We start from the raw sequence: 26,660 nt of genomic DNA, 5'->3' as shown, positions 1-26,660 counted from the left end.
GAGAGAGAGAGAGAGAGAGAGAGAGAGAGAGAGAGAGAGAGAGAGAGAGAGATGAGATGAAATGTTATATTAACGTCTTCAAAAGGCCAAAATGACCTATGAGACCAAACTGTTACAAAATTGTGAATCTGATACCATGTCTGGGTACAAAAAGACTAGAACAAAAATACTACTACTACTAGAATCCATCCTCATCTGCACTCTAGATGTGGAGAGAGTATGGCTCGAATCCTTTGCTGTAGTCTCTGGCGATGCTATGCAGCCCCTCTCCTCAATCGTGGCCGTCTGGACCTCCGTAGCTCCAGTGCTCGGTCAATGAGAGTGCCGGTAAAGGTCGAATGAGTGTGGGCCGAGCTCTACAATGATGGCTGCTCCTCTGGCTGTCCCATATCTAGTGAAAAGAAATCTGTAATCTGTCTCTGGGACTGTCTCTCTCTAGCTCTCCCCATTAAAGTGTCTCTATATCTGTATAACTCCAGTAGATATAGCCCAAGGCATCTCTGATCCTGATAACTCATGACTCTAGAGAAAGGATCGAAACCCTCTCTGAATAAGCAGTGGAAATGGCCCCGAATCTCATAGTACACTGTGCAATGACATATGTAATGTAGCTCTGTCTCTGGCTCTAGCTGGCATGAGAGAGAGAGAGAGAGAGAGAGAGAGAGAGAGAGAGAGAGAGAGAGAGAGAGAGAGAGAGAGAGAGAGAGAGAGAGAGAGAGAGAGAGAGAGAGAGATGAGATGTTATATTAACGTCTTCAAAAGGCCAAAATGACCTATGAGACCAAACTGTTACAAAATTGTGAATCTGATACCATGTCTGGGTACAAAAAGACTAGAACAAAAATACTACTACTACTAGAATCCATCCTCATCTGCACTCTAGATGTGGAGAGAGTATGGCTCGAATCCTTTGCTGTAGTCTCTGGCGATGCTATGCAGCCCCTCTCCTCAATCGTGGCCGTCTGGACCTCCGTAGCTCCAGTGCTCGGTCAATGAGAGTGCCGGTAAAGGTCGAATGAGTGTGGGCCGAGCTCTACAATGATGGCTGCTCCTCTGGCTGTCCCATATCTAGTGAAAAGAAATCTGTAATCTGTCTCTGGGACTGTCTCTCTCGAGCTCTCCCCATTAAAGTGTCTCTATATCTGTATAACTCCAGTAGATATAGCCCAAGGCATCTCTGATCCTGATAACTCATGACTCTAGAGAAAGGATCGAAACCCTCTCTATATAAGCAGTGGAAACGGCCCCGAATCTCATAGTACACTGTGCAATGACATATGTAATGTAGCTCTGTCTCTCGCTCTAGCTGGCATGAGAGAGAGAGAGAGAGAGAGAGAGAGAGAGAGAGAGAGAGAGAGAGAGAGAGAGAGAGAGAGAGAGAGAGAGAGAGAGAGATTCTTGTTCTCCTCCTCTTTCCTCCTCCACGCCTCGAGCAACACCAAGCTCTAATACCATGTCAAAGTCGACGATACGGAAGCGTAGAGACCAAAAAGAGAGAGAGAGAGAGAGAGAGAGAGAGAGAGAGAGAGAGAGAGAGAGAGAGAGAGAGAGAGAGAGAGAGAGAGAGAGAGAGAGAGAGAGAGAGAGAGAGAGAGAGAGAGAGAGAAATGAAATGAAATGTTATATTAACATCTTCAAAAGGCCAAAGTGACCTATGAGACCAAAAAGTTACAATGTGGTGGATCTGATACAAAGTCAGAGTCAGAGTAACAAGATGACAAAAATGAAATGACAAATGTCACAATAAAATACTATGGAATCCTAAACTACTAGGTGTGAACTAAGCAGCTAGCTGGGATAGCTAGATCACAAGAGATCCAGCATCGGTCGCTGGCGGATCTCATTAATCTCCTCCATGGTCAGTAGTCTGACCGGGCGTCGTGCATGTCGAGCCAAAGTAATCCGAATCCTTTGATGTAGCCTCCGCCGATGCTGTGTAGTCCTCCGTAGTCGTGGGCGTCTGGATCTCCCTAGCTCAGTCGCTCGGTCGATCAGTGTGCCTCTGGTGTGAGACGACGAGCTGTGCTGTGGTAGTAACTCCTCCAAGCGTCTAGTGGCAGCTCTAAAGAAATTTGTGATCTGTTTTTGAGACTGGCTAGCCTGTCCTCTCATCAGGCTCTCTCTGTGTCTGCGTAGCTCGAGCAAAAACAAACCCAAGCATCTCTGATCCTCGTACTGCATGACTCTGGAGAATGGTCCAAAGCCCTCTCTGAACAAGCAGTGGAAGTGGCCTCGTATCTCGTAGTAGACAGGGCAGTGGCATGTGTAGTGCAACTCTGTCTCAGGCTCGATGTCACACAGGGGGCATGTCCTGGCCTCTGCTGGTATTCTGCTGTATCTCTCAGTCTCGATCCGCAGCTGGTGTGAAGATGTGCGTATCTGGCCGATAGCACATCGTATCCCATGAGACAAGTGGGTGTCCATGTATCTGGGCCTCGTCACAAAACCATCAACTGTAACAGACTTGGACACTCCAAGTCAAGAATCAACCGCGACAGCACCAAATAACTACTTCAAAACAATTCACAGATCACAATAGATTTGCACTGGCCCGACGGAGTTCCGTGCCTAGAGATATTGGCCCCACAGACTGGCGCCCCTTTCGATATTTCTTTTTGTATTAATCAATCATCAAAGTACAAGAGAGCGGTTAGGGTTTCACTCTCAAACTCTGCGTCCAGATGCTCTGAGAAGTGAGGCCCTCACCACTAATTTAAAGGTTACAAGGGATGCCCAAAAGCAGAGCCCCAAAAGCTTTTAAAATAAAAAGCATCAGTTCTCTCTCTCTCTCTTGCGTCGCTCATCATTTTCCCAACAATTTATTTATTATTTTTTTAAATTTTTTAGCCTCCGCGATTTCCAGAGATTAGGGTTTCTGGCAGAAATTAGGGTTTCTGTTGTCTGCCATGTCATCACTTTGTGACATACCCCCCTCTTGAAAGCATTGTAATCGACCGCGATTACGCCTGCAAAACCGACAAAAGCCATAAACCGTCTTAGCAGACACTGACTGTTAGTACCTACGTACTAGGAACACACATCTAGCACATGTACAAAATCGACAGTCACATCACATGACATCACAAGACATCACCAGACATCACATGACATTCAACATTCATTCGGATCTTCGAGCATGATTTATCGGCAATGTAGCTAGCAATCACATCTAGGTCCAATCGGGACCTCATCGATGTCCGATTGACTAACCCCTATTGCAAACATGTCTATTCGAGATCAATCAGACCAAAATGCTGCAGTCATTTCTTCTATCAGTTCCTGCACTCACAAGAAGTCCAGAACAAATCAGTATCATTATCAGGAATTCCATTTCATAAAGTCATCCAGCAAAATACTGTCAGCTCTCAGTATCCCTGAAGCTCAAAGAGACATCAGTGACTTTAGTATCAAAATCGAGGCATCTGTTGACAAAGGAGCGAAGTAACTCCCCTCTTGTGCATCCCATTGCACCAGATCTTCGGCCAAGTTGAGTTTCTGGGTTCCGTTTGGAGTAGACTATGCTAAACCAAAACATCGAGGTAAAGTTTCACAATCCGAGGAGTATTTACTAGGTCCTCCTCCTCCATCCACTTCGCATCAAATGCAGGAAAGTTCTTGAATTTAACCAAGAACCGCCTTTGGACTTTACCTTTCTTCGTATCCGTATGTGCCAAAATCTGTTGAAGAACAAGGGTCTCCTCGTTTTCTTCCACTGCGGGTTGCTCATCAGGCTCCCCATCATCAGGCACATCACCCTTAACAGGGTTCAAGAGACTCACATGCAATGCATTGTGAATCCTCCAAGTATCTGTCAGTTTCAATCGGAAGGAGACATCATTTATCTTTTCAGTTATCTGGAAAGGTCCGTAGTATCGCATACTAAGCTTTGGAAAAAGCCTCTCCTTTCCCTTTTTCTTTCTTAGGTGTGCCTTCTCAAAAGTAAGAGCACCCAATCATCCTCCTTCAATTTCAAGTCGCGATGATGGCGATCCGCTGCCTTTTTCTGTCGTTCTTGAGACTCTGCAAAGTCTCGCGAACCTTGGCAAAAGCCGTATCCAAATCTCGCGAATATTCATCCGCTTCAAATATCTAATCTTTCGTGCTCAGGAAGGATGGAACCTTCGCAGCACTTTCAACAATCTCACATGGCGTCTTCCCCGTCGAAGAGTGTATCGTGTTATTGTAGTTAAATTCCGCCAAAGGTAAGTTCTTTTCCCATTGAGTCTTCTAATCCGAGATACAAGACTTCAATAAATCTAAATCACTGAATTGGCATCTCAAATTGCCCGTCAGTCTGCAAGTGGAACGATGACGAGAACTGCAATTGTGTGCCAATGCTCTCCCAAATTGCCTTCCAAAACAAAGTCATAAATCTGGGGTCTCTGTCGGAGACAATCGTCTCAGACGTGCCATGTAATTGGAAAATCATTGTGATCATTCTGTGTTCTCGGGAGATCAAAAATGAAATCCATTGCAATACTTTCCCAGGGGTGGGTGGGTACGGGTAAAGGCTGTAACAATCCATGTGCCTTATGCCTGTCAAACTTGACCTTCTGGCATACCAAGCATATGCGCACAAACTCTTCCACATCCTTTTTGAGTCTCGGCCCAAAGAAGTATTTCTCAACCCCCTTCATGGTGGTAGCAATGCTGCGGTGACCCGTAAAAGGTGGACAGTGGCATTCAGTCATAACCTTTTCCCTCAACGGCTGTGTAACGCACAACATAGTCTTTTTCATCAAGTAGCCTTCCCGAAGAGAGTATCTAGCTACTGTCTCCCCATCCCGTATCCGTGTGAAAATATCTGCAAAATCTGTATATGTGGCATACTGATCGACCATATCCTCGAAGCTCCTATGATGTATCGTGGAAATAGCCAGAACCAACGGTTTCCGAGACAAAGCATTTGCCACCACATTCTTCTGTCCTTGCACATGGACAATCTGGAAGTGGAACTGTGACAAGATGTTCGCCCACCGCATCTGCTTTTCCGAAAGCTGCTTCTGTGACAAGAAGTAGCGCAAACTCTGATGGTCTGTAAAGACAGTAAAATCCGCTCCGAGTAGGTAATGCCGCCACTGAGTAAAAGCGTGGATAACCGCCAAAAGCTCTTTCTCATAGATCTGTGCTGCCATCTCCGGCCTAGAGAACAAACGGCTCTCGTAAGCTATGACATGGCCTTCTTGCATCAAGACCGCACCCAGACTAACGACCACAAGCATCACAATATACTTCAAATGACTTCTGCAAGTCCGGCAAAGTCAAAATAGGTCCCGTAGTCAATTTCTCTTTCAATGTCCGAAAGGAAGTCACCTTTGTGGGTCCCCACGAGAAAGGTACTTCTTTCTGAGTCAAGGTATGCAAAGGGGAAGCAACCTCTGCAAAGTTTCGTATGAACCGCCTGTAGTACGAACACAGTCCCAAGAAGCTTCTAACTTCATGGACATTCCTCAAATCGGGCCAATCACGGATAGTCTCTATCTTGGCCGGGTCCATTTGCACCATAGTTACCCGGAACGGGAATGGGGAACGGGAACGGAAGGGTCCGGAACGGGACGGGAACGGGGAGGAGGAGGGGGGGCTAGAACGGGAACGGGGTTGGAATAGTCCACCTAAAGTAAGGATTGAATTACCTCCATTCATCTTAGTCTCAAATAAACTCCTAAACAACCCCAAAACTGCCCCCTAACCTACCCTCAAACTGCACCAAATATGTTCCCCGAACAGCCCTAAATCTGCCCCCAAAAGCCGACTTTTTTTTCCCCAAATGCCTACTTTTGCCCGTTCCGCCCCGTGTTTCGCTGTTCCGTCTCATGTTCCGCCCATTCCGGAACACCGTTCCAGTTACACCCCGTTCTAGAACGGCGTTCCGTTCCCATCTCCGTTTCGGGAACGAGACTCGTCCGGAACGCCGTTTCGGAACGTTTGGGCTGTGTTCCCCCCGTTCCCTGTTACAGTGATTTGCACTCCTACTGTGCTGACACAATGTGTCCCAAAAAGTGTATCTCTGGTAGGAAAAATTCACTTTTCTTTGCATTAATCACTAACGTGTGATATCGTAATGCCTGAAAGACTTGAAGCAGATGATCTCTGTGTTCTGTCTCATTCTTGGAGAAAACAATGATGTCGTCAAAGAAAGTGCCAACAAATAGCCTGTACTCTCGAAAAATCCTGTCCATCATCGGGTTAAATGTCGCAGGAGCATTGGTTAAGCCAAAAGGCATCACCAAAAACTCAAATAACCCAAAAGTCGTCCGAATAGTTGTCTTGTAGACATCTCCTTGCGCTATCCTGATCTGATGATATCCACTCTTCAAGTCAATCTTGCTAAAGCACGAGGATCCCTCTAACCTGTCGAGTATATCATCGATCCTAGGAATCGGAAATCTGTTCTTGATGGTGATTTCGTTGAGAGTGCTATAATCGATGCACATTCTCCAAGATCCGTCTTTCTTCAAAACCAACAACACTGGAGAGCAATACGGTGAAGTACTAGGCTGGACAAGACCCTTTTCCAAGAGGTCTTTCACTGGGTTCATAATCTTTTCATTTTGTACTCGGCTCACACGATAAGGTGGCCGATTCGGTGACGTGCTTCCAAGTATCAGATCAATGGTTTGATCTTCGGGCCCTCTGAAAAGCAATCGGTTTGACTGTGGAGAAAAATCTTGGCGTTCTTTTGATCAGGTCAAAACATATTCAACCTTTATCCATCGTTCAATTCTCTTCCAAAAGAATGAGTAAGAAACTGAAGTTCATCAAGTACAATCTCTAAGCCCTTCATTTATCAAAGTCGCTTTCTGGGCCCGGTAGTCAACCACGGCGTAGTTCTTGTGGTACCAAGGGATCCCGAGTAGAACGTCACTCGCGTGCCCTGAACACCCCTATCATTGCAAACAAAGTTTGCCAATGCTCGGTGTAATGGCAACATCCCATCCGGGTGCCAGTCGAACTACCTCCGCCTATGGCGTCAGTCTGTCGGGCGTAATTCCAAATCGAGCCTCCAATTCCAAGTGAAAAGAAGTTGGCCTTGGCTCCTTCAAAAGAGCTTCCTGATCCTTCACTTTGCCCCACAAAGCGGCAAAGTTTGTACTTTCATTCATTTGATTCGGTGCAAGTCTCACGCCATGTGGTACCAGTTCTGCTTTTCTATCTGCCGTTTCTGCCACATTCCTCAGCTGCTCTCGAACTCTCAGGCGTGTCGTCGTCTTTATCATTCTGTTCTTTCTGTGCCTTTTTAGGACACTTCGCGGAGATATGTCCATGTTCCCCGCATCCAAAGCACTTCCCCTCTCTGATGAAGCGAGCTCTCTCCTCAGGAGTAAGCTTGGGTCGTGCATCCTTTTTTCTCTAGGTTGCTCTTTTTCTTTCTACTTTCATTCCCATAAGTCTGTTCGGCTCGTTGTGTCATGGCCTCATCTGTGGGGTAGGTTAGACTGCCAGAGTGAATGGCAAAGCCCCGCAGTGATCTCGGATCTCTGTAGGTAGACCCAAGGTAAACCGCTCAATCTGTTCTCTGAACGAGATCTTCTTGAATGAAGAGGCGGATAGAAAAGAGTTCCAGAATCTTTCACTGTAAGAATTCACTGTATCGGTCTTGGTCATCCGGAGATGGTTCCAAGCAGCTCGTATATCTCGCTCAAACTCTTGAGTCAACCAAGAAGAAATAAAAAGCCTCTTGAATTTCAGCCATGTAACTGGCACAGTCTTGCTTAATAGAAGCGTGGACCACCAAGTGCGAGCATTCCCCTTAAAATAAGAGGCAACTCTCCGAATCTTGGAGTGCTCTGAATAGCGTCCTCCCGCGAAAGCGATGTCAAACTGTTGTATATTGACAAAGCCTTCGAAGCATCTGAGTATCCTGAGAAAGTATCAAACTTGATCGAGTGGCCACCTTCCTTAAACTCTCGGACTTTCTAGCTTTTATCTTCGAGAAAGTCATACTGGTTGGCTTTGTAAAAATTCTTCTTGTTCGCATAAAACTTTCCGTCATCGGAATCTGAGCTGTCTGTAGATGAGTCCTCATTAGAACTATCAGTCTCTGGGCGAGATGTAGCCTTCTTCTTGCCCTTTCCGAAGCTTTGTTTCTTGCTTCGCTTTTTACCTTTTCTTTCTTCTTCGCTCGAATCTGAAGAGCTAGAAGAACTGTCAAAAGAAGAAGAAGAAGAAGAACTGGGTACTCCTTCAAATCGAACACGCTCCTTCTGTTTCTTTGCATTGTCAATTGTCGACCGACGACCCAAATATCCCGGGAAGTCAGTACCTTTCTTTTGCTTTTTGTCGTGCTTTTTGTCTTTCTTTTGCACGTCGAAAAGCTGAGCAATCCGTGCATCAACCACGTTCTCTAGTTCCTTTTCCGTATATTTCTTGGAGGCAGAAGGTTTCTTGAGAGCGGGTTTCGGGAGTGGTGTTGTGGTTCTCTGCCACTCCGTCTGTACCTCTTCCAAAGAGGTATGGTTCATATATTTTGCCATCTTCGGGTCCTTGGCAAAATTGAGCATCATCTTTGTTGCATCTGTAGCGCGGATAATGTGTCGTGCTCTCTACAGTGTGGGTGTCCCTCAGTGCAATGTGCGTGACAATCTCACTCAAACAAATGGAAACTCTCTCAAACAGAATGAAACACAGAAACAATGGATAATCAACAGACATACAACAGTGAACCAGAACATGTGGACTCGACTTGCTCAAAGAACCATGTACAGACTCTGGCGTGGCAGCACACTCAGCTCTAGCCCAGAACTCACAGGTACAAGAGGGGTGTCGAGGCTCAGATGTGCAGGGATGGTGAAGCAGTGCTCTGTGTAAGACTCGCTACCTCGACGACGCTGGACCAAAGGTGAAGAAGATGATGATGATCACCAACCGCTACTACTCATATGTACCACCTTAAAGAGCCACCAACGGCTCATAAATGTCAGCCATGTGGTGACCTGGCCACGAGGTCCACTAGACCACCGTCGGTCGTAGGTAGGTACCCTATCACGTGTCACTCCCAGACCAAGGTCCGTCCAGTGTGAACCAGTCCCAGTGTAACCCATTGTCCAACTGTATGTATGTCCTGTGAAGTGACTGTAGCCCTGCTACAGGTTGCCCGCCACAAGACCGCTCACCGTCTCAGTGAGAGGAATACTGAAAAAACTGTGAAGGAAAACCACTAGCTACTGCATCCGTACATGTTTTCCTGATTGCAATCGCCTTAAGCTTGTAACTAAGCAGGAACCAAGTATGTATGATTGCATAGCCGCATAGCCTGGTCCATGCTTGCAGTTGCAGATGAACCTTGCCATACTTTTGTGCAACAACACTCTTCTCGAAAAGATGGATTACCATAAGCCCGAGTAACACCGCAAATAGGGTCATAGTCCAAGAATCCCAACTAGAACAAGATGAGTACACCACAGCAAAGTGATATGATCACTAGGCAAGTAGGTAGGGTTGAGGGAGGGGGAGGAGAGACTAGGTAGGGGCGAGGGGGAATGGGGTGGTTGGGGGGCTAGATAGGGGCGAGGGCTTAGAGGGGGTGGGTAGGGGCAAGTAGGGGGAGGGTAGGGGTGAGGGGGTGGGTAGGGGCGAGGGGGGTTGGGTAGGGGCGAGAGGGGAATTAGGGGGTGGGTAGGGGCGAGAGGGGGTGGGGGGGTGGGTAGGGGCGAGAGGGGTTGGGTAGGGGCGAGAGGTAGTGAGGGGGTGGGTAGGGGCGAGGGGGGTTGGGTAGGGGCGAGAGGGGGTGAGGGGGTGGGTAGGGGCAAGTAGGGGGAGGGTAGGGGCGAGGGGGAGTGAGGGGGTGGGTAGGGGCGAGGGGGGAATTAGGGGGTGGGTAGGGGCGAGGGGGGAATTGGGGGGTGGGTAGGGGCGAGAGGGGGTGGGGGGTGGGTAGGGGCGAGAGGGGGAGGGTAGGGGCGAGAGGGGGTGGGGGGTGGGTAGGGGCGAGAGGGGTTGGGTAGGGGCGAGAGGGAGTGAGGGGTTGGGTATGGGCGAGAGGGGGTGGGTAGGGGCGAGAGGGAAGTGAGGGGGAGGGTAGGGGCGAGAGGGGAAGTGAGGGGGTGGGTAGGGGCTAGGGCGAGGGGAGGGGAGTGCTAGGTCAGGGCGGGGGTGGGGTGAATAGGGCAAGAGCTGGGCAATGGAGAGGGATAGACAAGGAGAACGAGGAGTGGCGGGGGTGATGGAGCTGCTTTCCTCCACCAGCCTTCATTCATCGTTGAAGCTTCTTGCTACAATCTGCAACTTTAGAAGCGGCCAATGAGTTATACGGAGCTTCACCATCACTTACCGTTATTGATTGCAACCCAAAGTCAATATAAGAAAGGATATGCCAAGTCGACACCACCCTACCGCATAGGCGATCATCATGCTTGTCCCTTTGGAAAGCGACATTCTGTAGGAGCCGGCACCAATGGAGGAGGGCCTGCCGCCAGGAGCCTACAGCAGTAGGGGACAACATTGGGGAGAACATTAGTGCCTACTTTATATTGTTTTGGTGACTCTCATGTAGATGATGGGAACAACAATGTTTGGCGCCTATGATGATCTCTTTGCCACAGCTCTGAACCCTAAGAATGTGGGCATTCTGATTGTGGGTAAGGTCGAGCGGGTAAGGGTAGATAGGTACAAGTAAGGAGCATACAGCTATCATGAGCAAGACAGCTATCATGATCTTGGAATTCATCTTGTAGGACGGGCTCTGAGAAGGGAGTTTGATAGGCACAGAAGAGAGCTTTGTTCTGGTCGGAGAAGCAGACACCAAAGGGGTTGATGTTTGAGGGGGAGCGAACTCCTGTAGAGGGGATTTCTTGCTGCTTCTACGCTTCTTCAGAGGCTCAGGTGGCTCATTAGGTTTAGTTACTATGGAAATATTTGAAGAGGGTGTACCTTTAGGCAAAGAGTGAATAGAGACTCCATAACAAGGCATAGATTTGGTAGCCTCCAGCCACTCCAGCAGATCTTCGTCTGACCCTTCAGGTGTAGTAGGCTGTTCTTGTTCAGGGTTGGTTTCTATTGACACGGAAACTTGCTGCACCACTGGATCCATGCCTCCTTCTAAGAGGATGGGTTGCATCGAGGAGCCAGAAGTATGTATCCACATTGCGTCGTTTCCCCAATCATGAAGTGCTTTAGTGTGTCGCAGCCATGGTCTTCCAATGAGCAAAGGAAATCCGCCCTCAACCTGGGGAAGACGAACCACAACAAAATCCAAGTTAAAAGTAAAATCTTGTACCTGCAGAGGCACATTGCCCACTATGCCCACTGGGTAGATTGTCCTTTGGTCGGCCAATGTAACTGTGAATGGAGCAGGGCGAGTAGGTTGTAGACCTAGAGCTAACATAGTGAACTCGGGCATCAGGTTGATGCCAGATCCACCATCCACTATCACTCCTGAGAATTTTCGACCCAAAACGGACACTGTCAGGCGAGGGCTTCTATAATTAGTGAGTGGAGCAGCAGGATTCGATATCATATAGGACTCTGATGGTCGCACTGGGAGGTGCCCGCCACTAGGACCTGCTCCAGGATAAAGTGACTGAATAACAGCAAGGGTGTCACTTCTAAAACTTGCATCTAGCCGCAGCATATCATAGAGGAACACTTTTTGGAAGGTGTTCTTCAAGACTGTCTCTGCTGTAAGCTTTTCCTGTTCTACCTGTTGTTCCTCTGGTACCTTGATCTTCTGTAGATCGGAAACGGCTTCCAAGAAGGCTTCATCAATATCTGAGAGCAAGGATTTGGATTCCTTCATGGCATTGGGGGATGGCTTGTTTACAGCTGCAGGCAGGGTTTCCACGGGTGTGAGAATGTGTGGGGGAGTTGAACTTGATGGAATGCTAAGACCGAGAGCGGCTCTCGGCCCGGGTGAGGAAGCCCGATGGCTCCTCTGCCAACTGCGGCGGCTTATCTTTAGGGGTAACCACGTGGGTAGAAGGGGGCGGCTGAGAAACATTGCTAACTGCTATCAAATTAAGCTTGGGAAAGGCGAATTCATTCTGGCTTTGACTTGAGTTCGAAGCTGTGGATGCACGAAGTTTAGGACAATCCTTACTATAGTGATCCTTCGTTTCAGGGCAATGACGGCAAGGAGGGGACCCTTCTGGCAGGGGGCATTTGCTTTGGTAATGCCCATATTCCCCGCATCTGTAGCACAAAATGGGCCGATTCAAAGGGCGAGTCGAAGGACGAGGTGGTCCTTGCTCCATGGAGTTGGAGGTGGAGGCATAGAAGCTGTGAGGTGGTGAGGGAGCATGGGTATGATAAAAGCTCTGAGAGGGAAAAGTGCTCTGCATACCTTGCATAGGAGGGGTTGTCAGCAAAGGTGGCATATGGTGTGGATGGCCACAGGGAGAAACCATGTTGGATGCAGGTGCTGGCCCTTGCTGAAGAGAAGGACCAAGACTTTGTTGTATTTGTCGCAATCCCTTGAGGTAGTAACAATCCTTGTCCTCATGTCCAGATTTTTCACAGAAGTGGCAGTAAACCCGGAGGGGGCATTCCTGTGGAGGGTGCCCTGGAGAGCGGCATGAGCTACACCAAACCGTAGCCTTAGTCTCTTGTTGACACTTGAGCTCTTCTAGCTCGCGCTTAATCTGTTCTAATGCCTCGTGATGTGGAGGCTTCTCTTGTCTAAGAGAGAAGGACCTCTCTTCTTGAAGAGCTCGCTGTAACTTTAGGGCTTCCAGTTCCCTGCGTAAAGAAGATAAAGGATCAGAAGGACTGTCCAAAAACACAGAGGGGGTCTCTATGTGAGGGGGGCTGGTAAACATCAAGTTCCCCACCTTCAAAGGACTCTCCTCGGAAGATGCGGACGACCAACGCCTCCATGGCCCCTTGTTGAGCCTGTTGCTCAATAGCTTGGCTGTAGCAGAATAGGAGAGAGCTTTGCTGGAGAAGGTGATCTGGAAGATGTGGAACCGGATGAAGGAATGGGGGATGTCGTATGTGGAGGTATGGTTGATGAGGTTAATGGACTTCTACTAGATACCACAGGGCGTCTTCTGTTATAGTGCTTCAGAGGGCTCAGTAGTGCGCTTTGACGCTCAACTGACCGCCTTGTATGTGTCATGCAGTGAACAACACAGGCCTAAAACAAAACAAGTGAGGATAGTGACTAGACCACCTGGTCCAGGACCAGTGACTAGACCACCTAGCTGGCAGGACGAGGAGGGCTGGACCAGGGCGAGGACTAGACCAGGACCCAGGACCAAGGACTAGACCAGGACCAAGGACCAGGACGAGGAGGGCTAGACCAGGGCGAGGACTAGACCAGGACCAAGGACCAGGGACCAGGGACCAGGGCTGGACTAGGGCGAGGACTAGACCAGGACCAATGACCAAGGACCAGATACCAGGGACGAGGACTAGGACTTGGACCAGGGCTGGACCAGGGCGAGAGACTAGACCAGCTAGGTTAAGCTGTCAAGAGACTAGACCAACTAGATTAAGCTGTCAATGGGTGAAACTGGACCAGACCAACCGGCTGCACAGGCTAAGCGAAGAAACCAACTACTCAACAGAGTAACAGAGTGAGACTTCAGTTGAGGTCCCACCGTGATCGCCAAAATGAGAGCACCTGTAGCGCGGATAATGTGTCGTGCTCTCTACAGTGTGGGTGTCCCTCAGTGCAATGTGCGTGACAATCTCACTCAAACAAATGGAAACTCTCTCAAACAGAATGAAACACAAAAACAATGGATAATCAACAGAGATACAACAGTGAACCAGAACATGTGGACTCGACTTGCTCAAAGAACCATGTACAGACTCTGGCGTGGCAGCACACTCAGCTCCAGCCCAGAACTCACAGGTACAAGAGGGGTGTCGAGACTCAGATGTGCAGGGATGGTGAAGCAGTGCTCTGTGTAAGACTCGCTACCTCGACGACGCTGTACCAAAGGTGAAGAAGATGATGATGATCACCAACTGCTACTACTCATATGTACCACCGTAAAGAGCCACCAACGGCTCATAAATGTCATCCATGTGGTGACCTGGCCACGAGGTCCACTAGACCACCGTCGGTCGTAGGTAGGTACCCTACCACGTGTCACTCCCAGACCAAGGTCCGTCTAGTGTGAACCAGTCCCAGTGTAACCCACTGTCCAACTGTATGTATGTCCTGTGAAGTGATTGTAGCCCTGCTACAGCATCGCCAATCAACTGACGACGCTCCATCTCTCTTTGCTCCGCTTGAGTAGGCCGAGGCGGGCCATACTCTCTGTCTGAATCTTCGTTGTGATCCCAGCCCGCATCTCCAGATGCAGAGGGAGTCGACTGATCATTGCCTGAAGCCATAGGTGCCGCGGAAAAAAAATTCGGGGATCGGATTTCCCGTAAAAGAGAAATCGGCCGTGCTCTGATACCACTGTAACAGACTTGGACACTCCAAGTCAAGAATCAACCGCGACAGCACCAAATAACTACTTCAAAACAATTCACAGATCACAATAGATTTGCACTGGCCCGACGTAGTTCCGTGCCTAGAGATATTGGCCAGTCTTTCGGTATTTCTTTTTGTATTAATCAATCATCAAAGTACAAGAGAGCGGTTAGGGTTTTACTCTCAAACTCTGCGTCCAGATGCTCTGAGAAGTGAGGCCCTCACCACTAATTTAAAGGTTACAAGGGATGCCCAAAAGTAGAGCGCCAAAAGCTTTTAAAATAAAAAGCATCAGTTCTCACTCTCTCTTAGAGAGTCTTTTTCTCTTTTTTTTATAAAAAAAAGCAAAATTCGCATCGCTCATCATTTTCCCCCTTTAAAAAAAAAATAAAAAAATTTAGTGACGCAGGAATTTTAGGGTTTCTGCAAGAAATTAGGGTTTTTGGCATAAATTAGGGTTTCTGCAAGAATTTTAGGGCATAAATTACGGTTTGCAGGAATTTTAGGGTTTCTGGCAGAAATTAGGGTTTTTGTTGTCCGCCATGTCATCACTTTGTGACATCAACCGTAAGCTGGAGGAGATGCTCTCTGTAGAAAGCCATCTTTGTGCCCAGCTCCTGTGTTGGCTGTATCCATGTCCTCTTGGTGTCTAGCTGAGTCACATCCTGGCGAATGAGCCTGGTGATCTCGGACTGTGTAAGAGTCAGAGAGGGTGCATCCAGTGAGTACTGGAAGGGAGGCAATCTGTCTATGCTGAACCCATGCGCCTGAAACCATGATGTCATCTCCCCATACCAGCATGCTGTATCTCCCTGCATGGCTAACTTTCAAGAGGACTCAAGTGCAAGGCGGGCATATCTGTCTCTGGGAAGTTCCCACATGCGGTGTATGAAGGAGACAGATCTGGTGAGCGCCTCAACCACTAGTGGGGGGGGCAGCTAGCTCTGCTCGAACAATAGCACGTGGTACTGAGGCCTTGGCTCTAATGAGCCGCGAGATCATAGAGACCAGAGGCTTCTCCATGTCCCCCCATCCATCACTGCGGCCTGTCCTCCCGTGATGATCCAATGAAGGTCCCCAAATCTCAGCTCCATAAAGCAATGCAGAAGCCACCAAAGTGTCAAAGAGCCAAAGCTTCGTCCGAGGCTCCTGAAACTAAACCTGTGAACACATCCTTTCCAATCTACCCAATGCTGCATGGGCTCTGGTCAGTCTAGTCTCTACTGCCCTCCTCAATGAAAATGCTGGCCCACTAAAAACCACTCCGAGGTAAGTGTACGCAACTGTATACTCCACATTCTCCTGGCCGTATGTGAATGCTGGCGCTGACCTCCTGATCCACTGTGGGGTGGTATTAAATACCATGACCTTGGTTTTACCAAGGTTGACAGACAAACCACTTTCCTGAGCAAACCTATTCAAAGCATCCAAGTGACGTTGCATCCCCTCCGGAGAGTCGGAGATCAACACAATATCATCAGCATATAACAATAATGGAATCCATGTCCCTGCCAGCTGTGCACCTCTATCACCATCTCTCTCAATGTAATCAGAAACCTCATCCACATACATACCAAATAGAGTAGGAGAGAGTGGGCAGCCCTGCTTCACCCCAATAGTGGAGTGAATTGGTGTGGATAGACCCTCTGAGGTGCGTACCTGCCCCACTACTGACCTGTATAATTCCATGACCCCCCAAATGAGCTCTGTGGGTACTCCCATCTGCTGTAATCTGCGCATCAATCTAGCTCTAGGCACTGTGTCAAATGCTTGGCGAAAATCCACAAAGCTACAATAGATCCGTCTCCCGCGCGATCTATCCTCCTCAATGATGGCTCTGAGTGTCAAGATATGATCAAGAGTAGAAAAACCCCTCCTGAACCCTACCTGCCCAGCTGCGCGTATTCCCTCCCTCTCTGCCCATCTACTCAGCTGTTGCTCAAGAATAGATGTGTACAACCGTGCCAATGTGTGTCCAATCATGATAGTGCGATAATTCCCAGGCTCCATAGGGTCTCCCGACTTGAAGATAGGTACAATAGTAGATAGGCTCCAAGTAACAGGCAAGCCCTCACACATGGCACGGTTAAACATCACTGCTAGAAGCTCTGCTAGTAGATCTCTGGCATGCGTGAAATGCTCAGCCACAAAACCATCATGATCGTATGCTCTCCCAGTCCTCATGTTGTCAATGGCCTTCCTCACCATCTCCGCGGTGAAAAAAGCACCTGTGTGTGGGCATGGATCGGGAGGGTCGGGAAGGGGGGGCTTCTCAGGAACTGTGTACAGAGATGATGCGTACTGGCCCCAGTCCTCTGTAGAAGTGATGGCGGGGGGGGGGGAGAGTGCTCCTGAAAGAGCCGCCATGCCTCACGTGAGTCCTGACTCAAGAATAGCTGATATAGATCCTGCTCTAGCCGGGCCAAAAATGCCCTCTTCTTCCGCCGCACTAGGCGTCGGAAGTCAATTTGTGGACTGTCTGTGAGTGATGTCCCCCAAAAGCACCTCCCTCTGAAGTCTAGCTCTAGTGTCCTGGCATTCCTCATCATACCAACTGTTCTGGGGCATGCTCCCCGAACGGCGTCTTTCCTCAGGCTGGGTATGTGGGTATGCCTCTGCTGCTGCATCATGTAGTGTCTGTGTCAATATAGTAGTAAGCTCCTCCAGAGGTCGCCCTGGCTCCTCTGTGCATAGGCGTCTGTAGATCCCATCTATGTATACAGAGTCTGTCTCCCGTGTGAAGGTGTAGTGAGTAGGGGCTGCTGTCCGTAGCCTGTGTGCTACACTAAACTGAAAAGAGATTGTCATTGACACAAGAGCATGATCCACTGCCACACCAACAGGTCTGGGTCCAGGTCTGGGTCCAACCGTGAGATCTTGGATACTAGAGATGAGGGTCGGCTGTGCCATGACATAATCCACTGTGCTGGCTCCATGTCTGTGTGGAAAGCATGTAAAACCCCCTGAAGGGGGAAATCTCTGTAGGCCATTCAAGATGGCCAATCCATGTGCAGTCCCCATGTCTATCAAGTGTCGTCCATACTCAGTGTGTTCTCCATCTTGTGATAGTCTGGATAGGCCTGTCTCTGCAGCATCCAGCTCTCTCAGCATCTCCTCTGAAGTATCATAAAATACTGTCTGATGATGGGCAGTTCTAGCATTGAAATCCCCTAGAATGATGATGTCACCATCTCTAGAGAACTCCCATATGTCATCATCCAAAATAGAGAAAGGGGACTGTCCTCTGGGTGGTGCATACACTGACGTGCTCGGGGGAGGTAGCAAATAGCAATGTAAAGATATCTATCTGTCTCTGCTCTCAATCTCACCCACATGTACCTAGCTTGCTCATCTCTGCGGGCTATATGTATCAATGGCTGTAACTCCTCCTTGAATAACACTGCCACTCCTCCTGATCCCCGCCCTCTGTGCTCTGTTCATGTCTCCTGTCTATAGGCAGTCTCCCATCTATATCCACTAATGTGAGGCATAGACTGCCCAGGGGCCTGATGTGTCTCAGAGTAGAGACGATGTCTCTTCCCCTGAAACTATCCTCAAAGGCGCCCACATCAAGTCGCATAGATCCATTACAATTCCACGTGGCAACTTTGAGGGTGGTCCCATGGGTCTCGCACCGTCATGTGGAGCGCCGCTCTACAATCACAACCCGGCCATCTCTGTAGAAGGCCGTCTTTCCCTTCTCCCTTGCCGCTTGAATCTCTGGCATTACCTCTCTCATATGCGCAAGCTGTGTGAGAGTGAGGTCATCTCCAAGGAATATGCCCGTTTTCTTTAGTGTAGGACGCTTCTTCAAGAAGTCCTTCTTTGCGTCCATGGATGGGAAACGGATGATTAAAGCTCTCCCTTTTGAAGTCTCCCCATTGCCTTGTGTCTTCTTCCCCACCCTCCATGCCTTTGTATGAGTAGCCTCGCTACCCATCATGCGGAGAAGTTCTTCAACTTCCCCTTCCACATCATCTCGGTCTTATAGACCGGTTACTCTTATAGCTCTAGTTTTCCTTCGCTGTTCTTCTTCAAGAGTCATGTTGATGATTGTAGGAGTGGGGACAGATGTGGTTTCTTTCCCTTTGCCTTTCTTAGCGACTTCTATCCACTTCTCGGCCTCATCCGCCTTCTTTTGCGTCTTTGTGATCACATCCATCCACGAAGACGTCTTTACCATCTTTTGTTTCTCCTCCTCTTTGATCATCCGTGCCTGCTCTTTGATGACCTTGATTTCCTCTACTACCGAAGGCTGGAATTCCCCCTCCTCTAGTCCACTGCTCGCTCTATTAGCAAGTTCTCGCTTGAGAGCTGAGACCTCTTCTCTAAGTGCTTTGGAGTCCGCCTTAAGTGCTAGAGAGAGAGAGAGAGAGAGAGAGAGAGAGAGAGAGAGAGAGAGAGAGAGAGAGAGAGAGAGAGAGAGAGAGATGAAATGAAATGTTATATTAACGTCTTCAAAAGGCCAAAATGACCTATGAGACCAAACTGTTATAAAATTGTGAATCTGATACCATGTCCGGGTACAAAAAGACTAGAACAAAAATACTACTACTACTGGAATCCATCCTCATCTGCACTCTGGATGTCGAGAGAGTATGGCTTGAATCCTCTGCTGTAGTCTCTGTCGATGCTATGCAGCCTGCAGGCCCTCTCCTCAATCGTGGCCGTCTAGATCTCCGTAGCTCCAATGCTCGGTCGATGAGAGTGCCGGTAGTGGTCGAATGAGTGTGGGCCGAGCTCTGCAGTGATGGCTGCTCCTCTGGCTGTCCCATATCTAGTGAAAAGAAATCTGTAATTTGTCACTGGGACTGTCTCTCTCTAGCTCTCCCCAGTAAAGTGTCTCTATATCTGTGTAACTCAAGTAGATATAGCCCAAGACATCTCTGATCCTCATAACTCATGACTCTAGAGAAAGGATCGAAACCCTCTCTAAATAAGCAGTGGAAACGATCCCGAATTTCATAGTACACTGTGCAATGACATATGTAATGTAGCTCTATCTCTGGCTCTAGCTGGCATAAGAGAAATGAAATGTTATATTAACGTCTTCAAAAGGCCAAATTGACCTATGAGACCAGAAAGCTACAATGCGGTGTATCTGATACAAAGTCAGATTAACAAAATAAATTAAACTAGGATAACAAGATATAAATACTCCAGAATCCCAAACTAAGCTGATAGGTGTGAAAGGTGAAAGACGTGAAATGTGTGAACTAAGCAGTACAATGTGTAGACAATATGGGAGGGAAGTAGAGATCCATCTTCATCTGCACTCTGGAGGACGAAAAAGTATGGCTCGAATCCTTTGTTGTAGCCTCCTTCAAAACTGTGTAGCTCCTCTTCTCCATCGGGGTCGTCTAGATCTCCCTTGCTCCAATGCTCGGTCTATGAGAATGCCAGTAGTGCGGGCAGACCTCTCCACTGTTGGTTGCTCCTTTGTTTGTGCCCATCATTCTAGGGCTAGTGTAACTTTATACACCAAGTAAGACTACCTCTTCTTGTGTGCCCTAGAGCTTCTCCTTCTTCGCTAAGTTTTGTGTGTATAATGTTGCAACCCTAATTTTAATGATTGGTATTAGAGTGGCTTTGGGAAGTGAGCACTGTTGCCAACATCCCTTGCTTGACTTTCTCAGACCGAGGAGGAGGAAAGTAGTGGCCTCCCGTCTATGATAGTCTAGCCTTTGGTCATCATTCGTAGGGTGACATACTATGGGCCCTCGAGTTCAGGGTGATACTATTGTTACATGTGGCACTTTATTTAGTGGCATGTATGATTTTAAAATGTGTAGAAGACTTTGCATGCAAAGTGTTTGAATTAAAGGCTATGCAGATGCAAAATTTTTTGCATGCACATTTTGGTCATCTCACTTTTGCTAGTTTGGTGCATTTTGTACCCCGTCACAAGTTTGTGAAGCTTGTTGTGTAATCACTTCCAGCGAGTGATCGTGGGGGAACTCTGAGATATTTGCAATTTACACACTTGGCAACACTTTTAGTACTTCAAAACAACTTTAAAGAGAAAGAGAAAATCCAAGCGAGACACAGAGTGGCGGAGTTCCACCCCTAGACGGCACTGGCCCCAAAGATTGGCGCCCCTTTCTGTATTTCTTTATAATTGATTCGCAAAGGTGGAACTCGGCAGGGCTCTCCTTTGCATCTCCATGCGGTAGAATAATGCCAGAGAGAGAGACCCCCAGTTACATATTTAAATGCCTTTGGCCAAGATCAAAAGCATCTCACATGAAAAGCATTGAGTCTAAAAGCATTTGCTTTATTTATGGTTTAGGCCCCTCGGCCAAGGTTCTATAAGTTGGTAAAAATCCTAACCCACTTTGTCACTTAGGTCTCTTGGGCAGTCCTGCTAGGGTTTAGGCCCCATAGTCGGGATCTATTCCATTGGTTGGAACTTGATGGTGCCACGCCATTGACTTGTCACATGTTGTCTGGCACAAATTGTGTTGGAAAGGTTGTGTGAAACTTGCTCAATGCATTGGCATGGGATAAAACCGCGTCCATTACACACACACATCTCAAAGATGAGGAGAGCGCAACTGTGTGTAACAGGGCTGTGATAGTGGTGTTTGCATCTCTTGTGACTGTGCAAGAGGCGTAGCTACGAGAATGGAACGCTGTCCTCGAGGTAAATCAAAGACCAAACTGATAGTGCACACGTGCATGTATGTGGACACTGGCAAAACAAGATCGAATAGAAGTGGGTATCTGCAAGCAGTGTCATCTTTTGTGTAGAAGAGATGGTGTGGTGAAACGGCTGGTGCTACCAGATAGGCTGTGATGAAGTGCACAAACTTGAGAAATCACTCCAAACAAATACATAATCACTTGCATCAAGAGAGGAGCGGAATCCCCCTCTTAGCTCTAAGAAGTAATGGGCCCTAAGATAGGTGCCCTTGGCAATATTTTTTTGTTTATTAATGCTTCAGTCAAACAAGTCTCAAGTCTCATACAAATCTAGGAGCTAGTCGTGACCAAAAATTTGAAGAGTTTACAATGTTACAGCAGATTGTACATGTACGTGGTTTTTTATCAATACATAGAATTCCCATAGGCAGAGTACTGTCAGCGCAATACCTTGAGTGCGCTAAAGAACACAGCCTTGCAACATAGCATGTTCTCAACCTGATGATCTGTGACAAGCGAGTGGAGTGGCTCCCCTCTATTGCTCCAGGCATTGAATCAGACTCTACTTTAGAACCAACCGGAGCGTTTGGAATGGTTGGCTCGAACCAAAGGCCTCAAGGGAGAGATCCAATACCTGCTAAGTTATACCCCTCCAACCACTTTGCATCCAAAGCTGGATAGGTTATGAATTTCTTCCGGATCACTTTTGCTTTAACGTTTCTTTCCTCTTGTGCCAAACTTGTTCTGGTTGAAGAATCTTCTCAGTTTCTGCAACTTCTGGCTGCTCATCTGCAAGCATATCCTCTGGTACTTCTCCCTAAAATGGTCGTAATGCATTCACATAAAAAACATTGTCAATCTTCCTAAGAGCAGGCAGCTGTAAAGTGGCTTCATTGATCTTCCCTTTTATTTGAAGAGAACTGTAATATCTCATGCTCAGTATGGGTAAAGTTTCTCTTTTTCCCACATCTTCCACAACCTGGCACATCTTCCACAACCCAATTTTTCTCTTTCAATGGTAAAATCTTGATGTGGTTTGTCTGCTGGCTTCTTATGTTTGTTCAACTTTGGCTTGAGACTCCCTCAAACCTTCCTTTACCTTGGCAAAAGCTGTATTGAGATCCTACATAGTATCGTCGGCCTCAAAGGTTGTTTTTAGTGCACAAAATGTAATCCTGAAGCAGTATTCCTACACAAAAAAAGCAACGGAGCAGGGGGCACTTAAACTACACAACGTATCAAACCATCAATTGCTTCTTGTGAGTTCTTAATCTGTTTCATATGATCTAGCAGTAGTATATTACACCATCAAAAAAAGTTTCTGAAGGATAAATTGGTTAAGTATAAACAGATCCTTCGAAAACACCTACATGTGTTTGGCACTATGTGGACAAGAATGACTATGGAAAAGTTCCTGAGTATCTAGTCAAATTTAATGAAGATTTGAAAGAAAAGCAGACTAAGGCCCGTGAGGATGGGCCTAAACAGCAAGGAATTGGTACACAGCCAAACACAAGGAGGCAAGTGAGATCTTTGTTGATATTTTGTAAAGTTTTAAATCTCAGTCATCCCTTGCAATGTTTATTGTTAGTTGCAAGCACTCCACCAGCAGCAAAACAGGGATGGCTCAGAAGAGTTCTGAGTTTGGTGGTTTCTTGTGGTCATGCTAACAGAAGTGTTTTTTTCCCCATATTTGGAGTACTTACATGTGTGAACATGCTTAGGTTTCATGTTGTTGTGAACTGACTTTGCATGTGTGTATCTGTAAAATTAATACTCTGCTGCAATTGATTGTATGTGCTTTGTGTAAAGGGGAAACTTTTGCAGGTCTATTTAGTTAAAAGGATGGACATATATAATTCTGTGAAGTGAATCATGGAAAGCTCACTGCTGATTATGTCCTATGTAGGTTGGAGGAATGGGAGAAGAAGGAGCTTATTGAAGGGCTCAAGAAGAAGTGGCAGCAAGTAAACACGACATATCAGAAAACTACAGTCACTCTTGATACATGGGCAAAGAAAGCCCGCAAAGAGAGGTTGACTTTTTTTAAGAGTTTTTTTATTTTTGGGTTTGTTTTTTGTGTGTCCCCAAAGCCCCCATGCGATGCAAAATGGTCATTATTGTCGCCGAGCTTTTGATATATCAGAAAGGAAGACCCTTTTTTGGTTGTTGTGGTATAATTTATGATGTCTCCATAAAAATTTTGCATTGGCACTGAAGGTAGCTGGGAATATTGTGCAAAGACATTTGATGATACTAAACTTTTGCTCCTGAACTTTGCAGATTTGAAGACCAGCTGATGGAAATTGAGAGAGACATCCAAACTTTGTCAAGGCGTGTGGTCCTTGTCGTAGATAATGGCAAGTCACAGTCATCTAGCAGCTACTCCTCCGGCAAGAGAAAGCACCTAGTGAGCCACTGGTGAAAACGAGTCATGCATGATGTGATGATGGAAGGTCTGCTTTTCCTAGGATGCTTACTTGTGGCCATCTCTTAATACTCACACCAATGTATAGTAATGTGCCTTGTGTCATTTGAATGTTTATTAGCTGAACATAGAGGTCATGTCTAGCCTCCATCAACATAAGGTGTCAACTTTGAACTGCTTTTCTTGAATGACGTCCTGAAAGAAGGAAAAACATGTTTTATGGCCCTTCTTCTTTGCTCAATGCATTTGTGTTTGCTTTTGCTGGCATTTGTGCTTTCAATGATGAAAATCAATTTCTTCCTTTGTTTTTTGTGTTAATTGCCTATGGGTCATACACCCACATTTTGTTTAGACACACCAGAGGGCCCACATGGGGAGGTGCTTATCCCTTCCAAATATTAGCCATGTTACATGATCGGGCAAGGGTTGTGTACCATCAGGCAAGAGCCAAGCATAGGCATCACCATGGCCACCTAATTGATGCACCACGTGTTGGGAACTACGGAGAGAACTCATAGCAACCAGCTAGGGACCTCCTCCTCGGGTGACCCACCCCAAGAGGAGGATGCACTCGAGTGTCCAAGGGCAAGAGCCTTAGCAACGTGAACACCAAGTGAGCACAAGGTGTCCTAGAGTACGACCCAATGGGGGATTTGAACCCACGACCTGTAGGTAGAGGCCAAAGCCTTACTGTTAAACCAACTCTTTCGGGACCACACACCCATATTGTAGCACTAATCCATGCCTTTTGTCCTCCACGCTCTATTGAGTGAAGCCAAGTAGATGCCAATGAACGCCGCCTATTAAAATAGCTCCATTAGAGAGGATTAGTGGATGTCCTATATCTGTAGATGCCTCTTCGATATCAATGTAGATGTGTTTGGATGCTGTCTAGATCTATGTTGATGTCTCAACGATAGTCATAGAGCTAGTTGTGGACGTCTCTTCAATGTTGTCTCATAGAGCGTCTAACACAACAATTGCCTTGAACAAAGAGGTATAGTAACTTCACCTACTCCATTACACTATTTATCATTTTTACCATCATCGTTGCAACCTGTAGTTTTATGCACTGCATTTTACCTGCAATGTGTCGGTTTATACTCTTAAACATCAATCATCAGACGTAGAGAGTGTTGAGTGCTAGTTGATGGGTCACGTTGGTTTGCCAGTGGGACATGGGCTGACAAATCTAGATGAGACTATTAGCCACTGCCTTTGGGTTTGCCCACATGCATATATGGTTTGGCGTGTGGTTTGTGCCTTGCTCTCTTGGTTGGGTGTTTGCAAGATTTCGTCTCTTGGGATTGGGTTTGCTGGCGTTAAATAATTCCGGGGTTCTCACCTTTCTTCTAAGGCAGAAGGAAAGGATCCCATTTTACTGTTGATGGATCTCTGCTACTGACGGGCACATTAGATACGCTGTTGAGGCTCAACCCAGTGAGCTGATTTTTGCTTTCGTATTTGCAATCACTATTTGGAAGGCTAGATGCTTGCATGTTATTGGTGGTCAGCCTTCTACTATTGTAGATACACTCTGTGGTATTGGATTGAGTTAGTTCACACTCTTTGTAGTTGGTGGGATACTTCAGTCTCCTCGAGGGCAGCGGAGGAACGCCCACGCTATGCTTTTTTCAGATGATGGGCATGTTCCTTAACACTAGTTTGGTACCAAAAAGGTCTTTTTTTTGCAAATATAAATAAAATGGTACATGAAATCTAGAACACATCTCAAGGAATGCTTTTGCAAATTTATAAAATGTTATTCAAAGTACTCATAGAAATTATAATCCTTCACTTTTGATCATAACCTCAATAGTCACTACACTCATGAAAAGAACCTACGCAAAACAATATTCAATGTTTCATTAAAAGTCGTACTCTAGCCTAAGAAAAAAATGAGCAGGGTGCATGCAATAATCCGTGTTAACTACTTATATACGTGTTTGATATTTTTGTAATTGTCTTGTGAGAAAAAAATTCTTTGTGGCTAGAATTAAATATAGAAATTCCTGTTGGTCAAATATGCAACGTTTACAAATTCACTTAACAATCAAACAAAACATTTAGTTCATCTAAATTTACAATCTTTTATGATGCATATATACTGGATCTATGATTCCATTACATAAGGTGATAATTTTTAATGGTTACGCAAGCCACATTTGGTGATTTATGGCATATCCAAAAAATTGCGCATGTTGTAATTATGATTTTTTTATTTATCATAACATAAACCTTAAAATAAAGTCCACTTTTATATTTTTTCGTTCATCTCACTTATTTGTATACAAATACCTCATATGGACATAATTGGGAGATTTATATACACACTTTCATTAGTTTTTCATAGCAATGTTTTTTTGCAAGAAATTGCGCACTACAAATTTTTTAAAATGAGCTTAAATTACAAGATGCCTATGAGTTTGAACCTTTGAAAAATGCTTGATTGATGGGTATTGACTTGTAGATACATTATACACCTTAGGTTTTGTCCCATAACCTCATCATGTTAATGAAAGAGGCCTTGAAAGACCAAATTTTTTCTCTTTGTCAATATTTTCAAGATTTTGGTCTTTTGATTATAACAAAAAATCTAGTCCCATAACTAAGTTATGAAGTTCAATTTCTTGCTAAATAAGTTTTTTCCTACCCATACACCTTGAAATCTATGCAAAATCTTGTTTTGATGAGAAGTTATATTCAATTTATGAAAATTTTATTAAAACTACACTAAATTTCTATGACTTTTTCATCTTAAAACCTATCATTATAATATTAATTTGGTATTAATTTTGACAAAAGTAAAATTTGGTTATATTCTTCACCTCATAGTTGACCTATGATATAAATGTGACCTATGAATTTTTTTTTCTCGATTCACCAAATAATTATGACAAGCTGCTAGAAAAACAAGACACTTTAGTGTCTTAGGACATTTGAGTGTCCGATTACAGAACTAGTGTTAAAAGTGTCCCAAGGCCGGATTACTTGGCCTTGTTCTCCACGACCCTGGTTCATCGTCTAGGACTGCTATAGACCACCTAGAGCTTGGAGTCCTTTGATGTATGTTTTAACTTGTACGGCTCCTTGAGGACCCTTGTCACTAAGTGACACCTCAATTTTAGAGGGGATCTATGGCTGAAAATCGGTGTTGCGTGTTGGTGAAGATCACAACCGTTGATCTTGAATGGGAACTTGACGTAAACTAAGTGTCAATTTGAA

General features: G+C 46.3%; 1 protein-coding gene across 1 annotated transcript in view; it reads left to right on the top strand.

The window, feature by feature from the left end:
- Nucleotides 1–23,702, top strand: part of LOC147453428 (uncharacterized) — a 65,551-nt gene extending 41,849 nt beyond the window's left edge. The window contains exons 5-7 of the mRNA XM_086515613.1: nucleotides 22,359–22,527; nucleotides 22,917–23,042; nucleotides 23,291–23,702. Coding sequence (XP_086371739.1) covers nucleotides 22,359–22,527; nucleotides 22,917–23,042; nucleotides 23,291–23,432 — 437 coding nt within the window. The 3' untranslated portion in view covers nucleotides 23,433–23,702. The remainder of the gene's footprint in view (nucleotides 1–22,358; nucleotides 22,528–22,916; nucleotides 23,043–23,290) is intronic.
- Nucleotides 23,703–26,660: the final 2,958 nt, after the last annotated feature.

Source organism: Adiantum capillus-veneris, chromosome 7 (assembly GCF_014529385.1).
Source record: "Adiantum capillus-veneris isolate H3 chromosome 7, ASM1452938v2, whole genome shotgun sequence".
NCBI classification, from domain to species: Eukaryota; Viridiplantae; Streptophyta; class Polypodiopsida; order Polypodiales; family Pteridaceae; genus Adiantum; species Adiantum capillus-veneris.
This window is presented reverse-complemented; position numbering and strand designations above follow the sequence as displayed.